The 13,180-nt window shown below is 42.3% G+C and overlaps 1 protein-coding gene across 1 annotated transcript in view; it reads left to right on the top strand.

The window, feature by feature from the left end:
• Positions 1-9,669, top strand: part of LOC143287759 (uncharacterized) — a 51,860-nt gene extending 42,191 nt beyond the window's left edge. The window contains 3 exon segments of the mRNA XM_076596032.1: positions 3,110-3,303; positions 4,034-4,261; positions 7,623-9,669. Of these exon segments, the coding sequence (XP_076452147.1) occupies positions 3,110-3,303; positions 4,034-4,261; positions 7,623-8,436 (1,236 nt within the window). The 3' untranslated portion in view covers positions 8,437-9,669.
• Positions 9,670-13,180: the final 3,511 nt, after the last annotated feature.

Here is a 13,180-nt window from a genome sequence, read left to right as displayed (position 1 = left end):
GGAGTATGTACTGCTTTCAAGTTGAATCTCAGGAATCTGATCAACATCCTCTGGCATCTTGGAGGGGTCTCGTGTAGATCTTTCGAGTTGATCAGAGGGGCCAGTGGTTTGTGATCTGTCTGAAGAGTAAAGTTTGGAAGCCCTATCAGGTAACGTGAGAACTTTTCGCACGTCCAGATTGCCGCAAGACACTCTTTTTCTATTTGCGCGTATCCTCTTTCTGCTGATGTGAGAGTTCTTGAGCAAAAAGCAATTGGTTTCAGCTGCCCTTCATGGTCTTGTAGGAGAACACCTCCAATACCGTAGCTCGAGGTGTCTGCACTCACAGTCGTCACTCTGGACAAGTCGTAGTGGGCCAATGTTGGTGCTGATGTCAAAAGTTCTTTGGCTTTTGTCATCGCTAGTCTCTGTGGTTCACCCCAGTGCCAAGCTGCATCTTTTTCCAGTAGCTCTGTGACAGGCTTCAGAACTGAAGACAAGTTTGGTAGGAAACGACCTAGGAAGTTGAACATTCCTAACACTCTCCTCAGCTCCGTGACGTTGGTCGGATCTGGCATTTCAACAATGGCTTTCACCTTCTTTGGGTCTGGCTTGATCCCGTCTGCTGAAATGATATGGCCCAGAAATTCTATCTCTGGTTCTCCAAAAGTGCATTTCTCCTTGTTGAGCTTCAAGCGTGCTTCGGTGAGTTTGTCGATTGCTGATCTCAGTGCTTGATCATGCTGCTCTTGTGACTCGCCGAAGACTAAAATGTCATCGTAAAAGCACACGACGTTCTCCTCATCTTGCAGGATGGTTTCCATTGTTCTCTGGAAAATTTCAGGAGCTGATGATATCCCAAATGGTAGACGTCGAAACTTGTATCTGCCGTGTGGTGTGATGAACGTAGTCAGCTTTGAGCTTGCCTCATCCAAGGGAATTTGATAGAAACCGCTTGTAGCATCTAGCTTACTGAAAACCTTTGCTCCTTTGAGTTTATATAGAAGGTCTTCAAGTGATGGTATGGGGTAAAGTTCACGCTTGACTGCGAGGTTCAGTTTCTTCAGGTCTGCACATATTCTAACACTACCGTTTTTCTTCAAAACTGGCACCATCGGTGCACACCAGTCTGTTGGCTCAGTGATTTCTTCAATGATGCCTGCTTCCTCCATCTTCTGGAGTTCTCGCTTGACCTTGTCCATGAGAGGGATGGGGACTCGTCTTGCACAGTTCAGGCTGTAGGGTGTGTGGTTTTCATTCAGTACAATTTTCACAGGCGGACACTTGACTGGGTCGCCTACTGGACCGAAAGCTTTCTCAATGCTGCCAATCCTCTGCACTAACCCGCACTGGACGCTCGCTTCTCTGCTGAGTAAACAGTCTGTCTGTCCTTCAGCGACGTAAATCTCAAGGTTGACATTCTTACTGTGCAGTGTCAGTGATTGTTTGAACATTCCTAGACAATCTATCTGACCTCCTGCTCCCTGAAGAATGATCTTGGACGGCGTCAAAGTTGGTTGTGGTTTCAGAGTCTTATATATTTTGGCCGGCATCACAGTCACGTCGGCCCCTGTGTCGATCTTAAACTTGACTTTGCTCTGGCCTATGTTGATGTCTGTCATCCATGCTTGCTTGGATGGCGACTGCACTGCTCCCAGAAAATATGTCTCGTCTTCTGCATCTACAGCTTTCAACTGTTTCGTTCGGCATACTGTTGAGAAATGGTTGAACTTCTGGCAGGTCCTGCAGCGTTTGCCTATAGCTGGACAATCTTCTCTCGAGTGTGGTCCTCGCCCGCAACGTCCGCAGCGATCTGTCTTGTCCTTAGGTCCTGTGCTATCCTGTTTTCTTGTATTTCTTAAATTTCCTCCTTTTCCTTTTCCTCCTCTCTGCTTTCCTTGGCCTTTTGCATGAACAGCATCTACTTTCTCCCCTAGCTTTCTCTGTTCCCCTAGCTGTTTCTTAACGCTCTCGTATTGCCTGGCCTGCTTCACTGCATTCTCTAGCGTCAAATCAGCTTGAAGTTGTAATTTCTCTGATAACTCCCTATCAGATACACCAAGAACAAACCTATCTCGTATGGTGTCTTCTCGGTTGGGAAAGTTAGCGTGTTCAGAAAGTTCATAGAGAGCTCGGTAGAATGCTTCTATGCTTTCACTGCTGTCCTGGCTTCGCTGATAGAACATTGCTCTAACATGTATTATGTTCTTTTGTGGAACGAAATGTCTATCAAATAAGTCTAGCACAGCTTTGAGATTGGGTCCTGTCTCTTCCGTTTCATCGTAGTGAAAAGACTCGTAGACCTGCTCTGCAGTGGCCCCCATGGCATAAATCAGCGATGAAAGTTGTATTTGAAAACTTTTAGTGCTCAGTTCGTTTGCAATCACAAAACGTTCGAATCTTTTCCGCCATTGTGGCCAGCTTTCTGGCTGCTTAAAATCGAAGTTCTCTGGCGGTTTGAAAGGCATCTTATGAGGAAATAAGAAAAACTCAACTCACAGGTTATTTCTCGTCTGTAAGTGGTGTGTTGAGGTCTCTTCGTTTTCAAGTCGTAGCGTCGAGCTGTCTCGTCTGCTACAGCTGAGAATCTCTCACAGTTGCCAAGTTGCGTCGCCGATTCGTTGTGCGGAGATCTTCATAAAGCTGGATTCGTAGAGCCGCCGACTGCCACCATGCTTCGTTCTCACACGTTCTTACAGACTAGTAACAACAGGAACCTCTTGTTGATGTTTCCTTTACTGATGCAAAAACTGAACTGCCTCTGACAGGCTAACAACATGGTTCGGAAACGAGTGAGTACATATCGAAAACGAGGCATGGTCGAGGTCGAGGTCACCGGAGGTGACTATTTCGATCGCGAAACACGAAATACATGATACCGTGACAGTTCACCAGCTGATTTATTGGTTACCATACAAGAATACAAGAGTGGAAAACAACAACATGTGTATGATTTTCGATTTATGTTTGTACCTTGTTATGAACTATCCCCCCCCGCCCCCCCCCCCCCCCCCCCCCCCCCCAATATTCCGTTTGACCGTGGTACACTTGGTAATAAAGATCTATTCTATTCTATTCTATTCTACAACAAAAAAAACACACACAGAATGATTTGATGGTTATGTTGCAGGGTACCTTGCAGTACACATTGGAAGAAAAGTACCAGAGGGGGCAGAAGAAATACTACTTTGAGATTGGTAAAGAGCGCTTCCTTCTGCACCTGCAAGAGATGAAACTTGAGGTCCTCGACGAGGACATCTGTGTGCCTGTGCTCAGACGTCCCAATTTTTCTGTTCAGGACAGAGGATCTACTGCCCCTGAGATGTAAGCTGTGTGCATTGGTGTACCTGGGTTTCTAGCCATGTGAAGGCTAGTCAGTAAGATGTAGTGGTCACTGTGAATAGAGTCAGAGGGCAGTTGGGGGTGGGGGGTGGGGGTCATACTGAAGAAACTGAGGAGAGAGCCCAGTGCAGTAACCATCTGACCACATCCAGAAAGACTGTAGAAGTTGCTTCCCCTTTCATTAGGGCTTAGCTTGCAGGAACACGAAAACTGTTTTAATGAGACAATTTTTTTGTATTGTATTGTATTGTATTATTGTATTACTAATTTTTGTCTCAATAGATTTCTCTGTGTGAAATTCGGGCTGCTCTCCCCAGGGAGAGCAAGTCACCACACTGAGAGCGCCACCCATTTTTTGGTATTTTTTCCTGCATGCATTTAAAAAAAATTTTGTTTTCCTATGGAAGTGGATTTTTCTACAGAATTTTGCCAGGGACAACCCTTTTGTTGCCCTTGGTTCTTTTATGTGTGCTAAGTTCATGCTGCACAAGAGACCTTGGTTTATGATCTCATCCGAATGACAAGTGTTCAGACTACCACTCAAGGTCTAGTGGAGGGGGAGAAAATACTGGTGACTGAACTGTGATTCGAACCAGTGGGCTCAGATTCTCTTGCTTCCTAGGCGGACGAGTCACCTCTAGGCCATCACTCCACTGAGCAATGCTCAGGTGCAGGGCTGAAAGAGTTGATCAGTTATTTGCGGCTGTTTCAGGTCCCCCCTGTTGCTGACTGAAGCCCCTGCTCCCCACTGGTCCAACCTTCCCTCACACTGGAGCAGCATTGACTGCTACCAGGAGTTTGAGCTGGTGGAGCTGGAGACCTCCAGTCCAGAGTATCTGGACGTGGACAGGGTGTTCCACTCCACTCTGTCAAAGGATGGCTCCACCATTCACCACATCTTTCGTGTGCAGAATCCATCTCTGTGGGACAAATACTGCAGGTAGGGTCGAGTGCTTTGTGTGTGTGTGTGTGTGTGTGTGTGTGTGTGTGTGTGTGTGTGTGTGTGTTAATATGTGTGTGTATGCGTGTGTGTGTGTGTGTGTATGTGTGTGTGTGTGTGTGTGTGTATTTGTGTGTGTGTGTGTGCAGAATGAGGAACTCCTGTCTCAAGCCATACTTTCTGTTTTAGTGCACCAAATCCAGTTTATCTTATCAGCTTCCTTTATCTCACTTAGTACTGCCAGTCAGCTGCCCTGAGTTCTCACACAGATGACCCGTTGTATGGGTAAGAAGTAAAATTGCCAAAAAACAAATGTCAGAATTTATAAACTGAAAACTTCCAAACTGATAAGTAACAATGAGTTAGAGTGGGACAAAGTGTCAAACTTCCTTCTTTCTCGTGCTGTCATACAGTGAGAGGATGAAAGTAGCCATATTTTTTATTCAAAATTTGCACACACTTATGATTTGAATCCAGGAAAGCACACAGAGTTTGAAACAGATTAAATTCAGGAAGTTATATAGCCACAATGGGGCCCCCTCGTCTGATTCTGTTGTCTGTCTTGTGACTGAGAAGGAACTGGGTCAGATGCAATTGTTGACATGCGCAGTTCATGTGAACTATTCGTTAGTTTGTTTATTTATTTATAATCTGTTCACTTAAGATGATGATATTAGACTTAAAATGAATGATATTATTGTCATTATTACTGTTATTATTATTCTAATTTCTATCGTCATTGTCATTATATTTGTTATCTTTGCTTAGAAATCATCATTTCTGAAAATCAGTGGCTGAAGAAGAATTATTCAACTGAAAAGGGGGCAGTTTAGGTGGAGGAGGGGAGGGGACTGAAGAACGAAGAGAAAGAGAGAGAACAGAATGTGGAAAAGACAGAGTACAAAATGTAAAATGGAGAGGGTTAGTGTCAGTGATTGGAGAAAGAAAAACATTGGAAGGGAATGTGTGAGAGGCAGGGGATAGGGGAAGTGGGATTAGGACAGAAGATAATCAGTAATCAAATATTGTATTCAGTACTCCTATAGATTTTTATTTGAAAAGAGGATGATGTGTGGACCTACAGTAAACAACCAACTGGACTATTTAACACATAACTAGCTAACTTTAAAGAGGACATTTTGAAATACATATCTTTGTCCAAAAACATTTAACATTTGACACTGGTAACATGTGGTCAGTAATTTCTGGAGGAAACCAGTAACCGTGAATATAACTCACCTGCTCACAAGCACACTCTGCATTTACTGGTTGCAGTGAAGAGTGGAAAGGTCAGTCAAGATATTCTTTGTATATAATGTCATTATGCAAAGTAGGTACTGCTCATGAAATTCAAAACTATCTAAAGCATCAATTGGGCTCCTTCGTCTTAAACAGTTGTAAATGGTAAGGCCTCCATCAGGGCCCTTCATTCGGAGTGAGTTAATGAAGGAAGGTAATTAAGTCTTGCAGTGCTCTTCGTGATGTCAGTGTGCTTTCACAGTCTTTGGAATGAGAAACTCTTAACTCAAACCCTGAATTCATTTCTTTTTTTGTTCGTTTGTTGTTGGTTTTATTTATTTATTTATTTATTTATTTTATCGTAATTGAAACTAACCAGTTTTATTCAGGTTATCAGAAATCACTTAAAACATAAACAACAGATTTTTCAACAGTCCATTCAGAAACAAAACTTGACTGATCACTTTTCTGACTGAACCCTCTTTCAGCCACCAGCACATGAAAATTATTTTGGTCTGGACTAATGAGATTGCTGCATTTTACTTGGGATGAAATGGATTAAAGACACAGCTGGTTTTTCTTCAGTCATTGAATCCACTGCTAAATGAACTGTTACTATTTCCCACCACTTTTTCAATTGCCACTGTTTTCTCAGGAATTTGCCCCTGCATGTTGTAGCTGTTTTGCTCCTGCATGTTTAATGTTTTGCTCCTGCATGTTATAATTCTGATTTCCTCCTGCATGTTGTGATTCTGATTTGCTCCTGCATGTTTAATGTTTTGCTCCTGCATGTTATAATTCTGATTTCCTCCTGCATGTTGTGATTCTGATTTGCTCCTGCATGTTTAATGTTTTGCTTCTGCATGTTGTGATTCTGATTTGCTCCTGCATGTTTAATGTTTTGCTTCTGCATGTTGTGATTCTGATTTGCTCCTGCATGTTGTACGGGGGTAATTCTATTTTGTTCCTGTGTGTTGTTTTTCTGTTTTTCCCTTGCATGTTGTTTATTATCAAGGGGATTTGAAATCTGTTTAGTTTCCTTCGAGTCATTTGATATTTGTGATTAGATGATAGTTGTCAGCTCTTCGTGCTGACTTGTGATGGTGGTCATTGTTGGGTCATGGTCTGGGGGTGCTGAGTGCTGGCAGGCTTTAGGGGCCAGTGGCAGCATTGGAGGAAAACGTGGACAGCGCAATAGCCAAGTGGTTAAAGCATTGGATTTTCAATCTGAGGGTCCCAGGTTCGAATCATGGTGACGGCACCTGGTGGGTAAAGGGTGGAGATTTTTACAATCTCCCAGGTCAACATATGTGCAGACCTGCTAGTGCCTGAACCCCCTTCATGCGTATATGCAAGCAGAAGATCAAATACGCATATTAAAGATCCTGTAATCCATGTCAGCATGCGGTGGGTTATGGAAACAAGAACATACCCAGCATGCACACCCCTGAAAGCGGAGTATGGCTGCCTACATGACGGGGTAAAAACAGTCATACACGTAAAAGCCCACTTGTGTATATACAAGTGAATGTGGGAGTTGCAGCCCACGAACACAGAAGAAGAAGAAGAGGAGGAGGAAAACGTGGACTAGCATCTTTTCACATGCTCCATTCAGCCCACCATCCTCTTCATCTCTTTGGCATTTATCTGGTTTGGTAAAGTTGGGAAAACAGTATGATGAAGAGTTTTTATTTTCCAGAAAGAAGATGCATTATGTGTTTTTTCCACATAAAACTATTCTTTAAAAAATTTTTTTTTATAGTTACCCAAGTATTTTCCTCTCTTCTTTTGTATGGTGGGAGAGAATATAAATGGATTGGGAATGTTCCCAGTTCTGTGTTTATGCATGGTGCGCCAGATATATCATTGCCACAGACTTTTGTGGAGGAGAGAAGGGTTGCTTGTTTTAAATTCTGGGTTCATGTTACTGGTTATCATGGCAAAAAATTAGTTAAGGCATTTGTCTTGGTGGGGTTGACTATAAACAACTAGTCTTATTTGGGAAAAATACATTACACACTTTTAAAAATCATTGTGCCAGTTCTTGTTAACAGCATGACATATCCAATAAAAGCCAGCGCGTTTGACCATCTCACCTTTTTTTTTCTGTCTTTGTCAACAGTGAAAAGCGACGCATGACTCCAAGAGGTGCCTTTGCCAAGGATGTGGATGAACGGAAGCTCTTCCATGGCACACCCAGTTTGCTGGCTGCTCGTGGGATCTGTGCCAACAACATTGACTTCCGTCTGGCTGGTGAAAATGTGGGTGCCAAGTTTGGCAGGGGTGCCTACTTTTCAGCCAATGCCGTCTACAGCCACAGCTACACCCAGGGCCAGGCCCGCTACATGTTTCTGGCCAGGGTCCTGGTGGGCGAGTACACCCTGGGCGATCCGTCGTACAAACGACCACCGGTCCGGGAAGGGTTGAAGCTGTACGACTCCTGTGTGGACAACGTGGAAAACCCCAACATTTTTGTCATCTTTGACGTGGCTCAGAGCTACCCAGAGTACTTCATTCAGTACAGCAATGCCCGAATAGCGGAGCCTGGGGAGCAGGCTCAGTCAGCGGAAACTCCTCGTGCAGGGCTGTCTGTGTCTGGTGTCTATGGGTCAGATGCAAGGCGTCCAGTTCCACGTCCCCGGTCCAGTGTCCCCACAGTTTCCTCCCCATCAAAGGAAGAACCAACAGAGGAGAATGTCTCTGTGCAGCAGCTGAGAAAGCGCTTTGAAATGATTAGGAGCACAGCACTGGGTTCTGACACCAGCAGCTTTGCTGAAGGTGATGCAGGGATGCAGAGATACCAAAGCCCAGGGGCCTCTGGTCTTGCAGGTGCCAGTAAACAGCACCAGATGGAGCAGGATCTTGATCAGTTCATCAAGAAGCAATTCAGTGCTGATGGGAAACAGAAAAGTTCCGAAAAATGTCTCATTTCTTAAATCAGTTACCCCACCCCCCCACCCCCTCCACCCACCAGCACCTCTGTCTGTTCTTGGCTGTTTGCTGATACCTGTCCAGGTATAAACCTGACATCAGGAGTCGGGGATTGGAGAAGGATTTCCTTTAGAAGAAGGGACTGAAAAAGAGAGAGAGGAGGGGTGGGGGTCCTGGATTCAAATGGAATTCATTGCAAAATTCACCATTGTTGATTGACAAGGTGACCAGTGTTAAGTGTAGAAGCCACAACAATGTGTTAGCATATGCATGGTCATATATAATCCTTGCTGTTATAATCAGTTTTAAAGTAATTTAAAAAAACAAGTGAAATTATTTGTGATACCGGAAACAGTAATGGATATGATTGTGATCCAGAGTTGAGGTGTAAGTAGATCAGGCCAGGAAGAGCTTGTAAATTTCATTCAGCACACATTTGGCTCACTGTGTAATGCTAATGATTTCATTCAGTTCACGTTTGGCTCACTGTGTAATGCTAATGATTTCATTCAGCTCATGTTTGGCTCACTGTGTAATGCTAATGATTTCATTCAGCACACGTTTGGCTCACTGTGTAATGCTAATGATTTCATTCAGCTCATGTTTGGCTCACTGTGTAATGCTAATGATTTCATTCAGCACACGTTTGGCTCACTGTGTAATGCTAATGATTTCATTCAGTTCACGTTTGGCTCACTGTGTAATGCTAATGATTTCATTCAGCTCATGTTTGGCTCACTGTGTAATGCTAATGATTTCATTCAGCACACGTTTGGCTCACTGTGTAATGCTAATGATTTCATTCAGCTCATGTTTGGCTCACTGTGTAATGCTAATGATTTCATTCAGCTCATGTTTGGCTCACTATATAATGCTTCAGTTAATTCATGCAGCACGTTTGGCTCACTATGTAATGCTTCAGTTAATTCATGCAGCACGTTTGGCTCACTATGTAATGCTTCAGTTAATTCATGCAGCACGTTTGGCTCACTGTAGAATGCTTCAGTTAATTCATGCAGCACATGTTTGGCTCACTGTATAATGCTAAGTTAATTCATTCTGTATAATGCTAAGTTAACTCACTCAGTACGGCCAGTCCTCTCTTCTCCTCTACACAGACCCCTCGGATGTCCAGTGGGTGTCTGAATGACCCAACCTTTAGCTTCCATCATCAGAATTGTGGTATTCTTTTTCAACATTCGCCTCTTCAGTATAAGAGCCTTCCGCTTTTGATGATGGTAATTATTCTTTTTCAACATTCGCCTCTTCAGTATAAGAGCCTTCCGCTTTTGATGATGGTAATTGGGGTGAAGAGCTGTTAACGTCGTCTCTTTCGCTGTTCGTATGGAGAGAGTTAATTGATTCAGCACATGTTTGGCTCACTGTACAGTGCTAAGTTAATTCATTCAGCACATGTTTAGCTCACTATATAATGCTTCAGTTAATTCATTCAGCACATGTTTTCTTCAGTGTATAATGCTAAGTTAATTCATTCTGTATAATGCTAAGTTAATTGATTCAGCACATGTTTTCTTCACTGTATAATGCTAAGTTAATTCATTCAGCACATGTTTAGCTCACTATATAATGCTTCAGTTAATCAATTCAGCACATGTTTAGCTCACTATATAATGCTTCAGTTAATTCATTCAGCACATGTTTGGCTCACTGTATAGTGCTAAGTTGATTCATTCAGCACATGTTTTCTTCACTGTATAATGCTGTGAAATGAGCCAGGGAGTAAGTTCGTCCTAGTTACAACTGACCCCCTTCCCTATTAAGTTGACGCTAACTTCCAGTCTCCCCTGAAAACGGAGTATGACTGCCTACATGGTGGGGGTTACAAAATGGTGTGGACATGGGAGTCGCAGCCCACAAATGAAAAAATAAAAATAAAAAAAAGATCAACCCTCCACCCCTTTCCACTAACTGCACTGAATAATTTAAGAAAGTCACGCCCCCGCCCCCCCCCCACCCCCCCAATCCCCCACCTTTGTTTCCATGAAGTTATAATGGAGAGGGGGTAGGGTCAGTAAAAGCTGGACCAATGGCTTGATTAAACCTGTAGAAAGGGAGAATTTTCCAAATTTGGGGGGTGAAGTGGATTACAGGATCTTTAACGTGCGTATTTGATCTTCTGCTTGCACATACACATGCAGGGGGTTCAGGCACTAGCAGGTCTGCACATATGTTGACCTGGGAGATCGTAAAAATCTCCACCCTTTACCCACCAGGCGCCGTCACCGTGATTCGAACCCGGGACCCTCAGATTGAAAGTCCAACGCTTTAACCACTTGGCTATTGCACCCGTCACCCTCTGCACTACAATCTGCACATCCAGTGACTGGGATGGACATGCACACTTTCTCACAGCTGTCTTAACTCATTCAACCCTTGGCAGTTTACAGCCTTGGCAGGTTCCCCTGCCATTTTGATGATGAAAAACGCAGAAAACATGCTGAAATTGACCGTTTTTTCCTCCACATTGACAAGTGTGGACACAGCCGGAAATACTGTAGCAGTTAGTTCCCTTCGCTTGTGGTTTATGCATATGTAGGAATGTGAAAACTGTTTTGATGAAACACATTTTGATGCCAGAGCATTGCTCGGTTGCAGGGTTGAATGTGTTAAAAGATTCCCTTTACTGACAGGGATGAAGAGAGAGAGAGAGAGAGAGAGAGAGGAAGAACATTATTCATATTCTTTTTTTCCCCTGTCTTATGTATCTTATCGTTCTTTCCTTTTTGCTCATGTGTTTGATTATGGATGCAGCAGAGCTGCTGACTTGTTTATCACACACACGTGGGCAGAAGCCACCCCCCACCCCTCCACCCCCCACCACCCGCCCTGACCTCCCTGTTGTTTGCATCATTTTCACGTGTATATATGTCTGTATGTGTGCTGGTTATATTCTCATATTTCATTATTAGAACAATGGTGACTGAAGAAACCAGTGGCGAAATTTTAATGTGCTGTAGACTGAACGCTTCCCCCATTTACTTTCTGCTTGAAAAGAAAGACCATGTACCATCAGTCCAGCTGAGAGTTGCTCATTTCAAAATCGGTTCAGCGTGAAGGTAAAGTTCAAAACAAAGTTGAAAAGTTTGAAAATGAAAGGAATGTCAAATGACAGGACTGCGAACGTTTCAAAAACTTTCCTGATTGCTTTGAGTCATGTAGGGTGAGTGTCTGGAATTCATATGGCTCAAGGAGGGGATCAAAATGGGGAACAGTTCAGCTGAATGCATAGGAAAGATGATGATGAAAATTCTTTGCATCTCTCCAGAGCTATAATAATAAGAAGAAGAAGAAGCAGAAGGAGAAGAAGAAGAAGAAGAAGTTTACTTATATAGTGTCTAATCAAATACGTTTTACCCCAAGAAGTTTACAATAATTCCAATGTATATCTTTTATATATATATATAAAAACAAACAAACAACAACAACAACAACAACAACAACAAAAACCCCAAGAAAAACCACCAACAGCATTACAACATGTTACACTATCCATCAAACCATGCTAGTCCAAATAATTGAGAAAACATTACAAACTTTGACCTGACAATGCACCAAAAGTACACAAAGTGCAAAACACTTAGCAAACTATATTTATATATGTACTCTTTCAAAAATAATTCATGCACAAACTTACTTCACAATCATAGACAGTTTTGAAAAAAAAATGAGTCTTGAGGTTGGTTTTGAAGATGGCAGTGGACTGGGAGTGTCTTGATACATATGGCAAGGAGTTCCGCTGGGTTGGGGCGGTGAGTGAGAAGGATCTGGGTCCTAACTTGGGGAATTTGGAGAATATCATTGTCTGATGATGAATGTAGTTGTCTTGTTGGGATGTGATGCTGTTTACTATGTCAGGCCACCTGGTCACCCTGTCTGTCATTGATCATCCATTCTGTCACCATGGCTTTGGTTGTGCCTTTCGCTTCCAGCACTGCATGGGCGTTTACACAGTCATCCAGGCATGTGATGATCTGGTGTCTGAGTGAGTCCCCTTGCTTTCTAGGCAGCTGGTACTCTGTGTGTGTGTGTTGTTGTTTTTTAATTAATTTATTTTTTTAATAAATAATTATTTCTTTGCACAAATTGATATTTCAAAGCAATGTTCGACAAATGTTTTCATACAGATGTGTATGGTTGAGAACAAAGAAGTGTTTATTTCATATTCGGTAATTATGTGGAAACTGTACACCTATATTTGTCTACAGCTTTCTCCCTGTCTGATATATGCAACATGATACGCTATATGATGTACATATGAGTTTTTGAATGTGCATTCTCATAAAAATGAAGTGAGTATTTCAGCTTCATACTGCTTTTACCATGTGCATATTGTTGAATAAAAACACAAAACAAACAAGAAGAACTTTGATCATAAATAATGATCTTAAGGAGGATGAGACTAATTGATTTATTTATTTTTTAATTTTTTAATTTTTTTGCATTATTTTGCTGACGGATTTTTTTTCACATTATTTTGTTTGTTTGCAATTTTATTGCATTCCTCATCTTCATACCATTTTACTGTATTTTTTTTTTTTTTTTACTGCATCCTCATTTTTTCCAATGAGGATGGGTGACGAAGGTGATATAATTTTGAAATTTTGAATTCTGTTTTATTTTCAGTGGAGTTTTGTGTTTTCTTATTACTTTTGTTGTTGCTAGTTGTGAAGAAAAAAAATGCATGTGCTTTGATTGTGATGATTTGATTTGTTTAGATTTAATTCACAT

The sequence above is a fragment of the Babylonia areolata genome, chromosome 11, assembly GCF_041734735.1.
Source record: "Babylonia areolata isolate BAREFJ2019XMU chromosome 11, ASM4173473v1, whole genome shotgun sequence".
Classification (NCBI taxonomy): Eukaryota; Metazoa; Mollusca; class Gastropoda; order Neogastropoda; family Buccinidae; genus Babylonia; species Babylonia areolata.
Note: the sequence above shows the minus strand (reverse complement) of the source record. Positions and strands in the feature narration are given on the sequence as shown.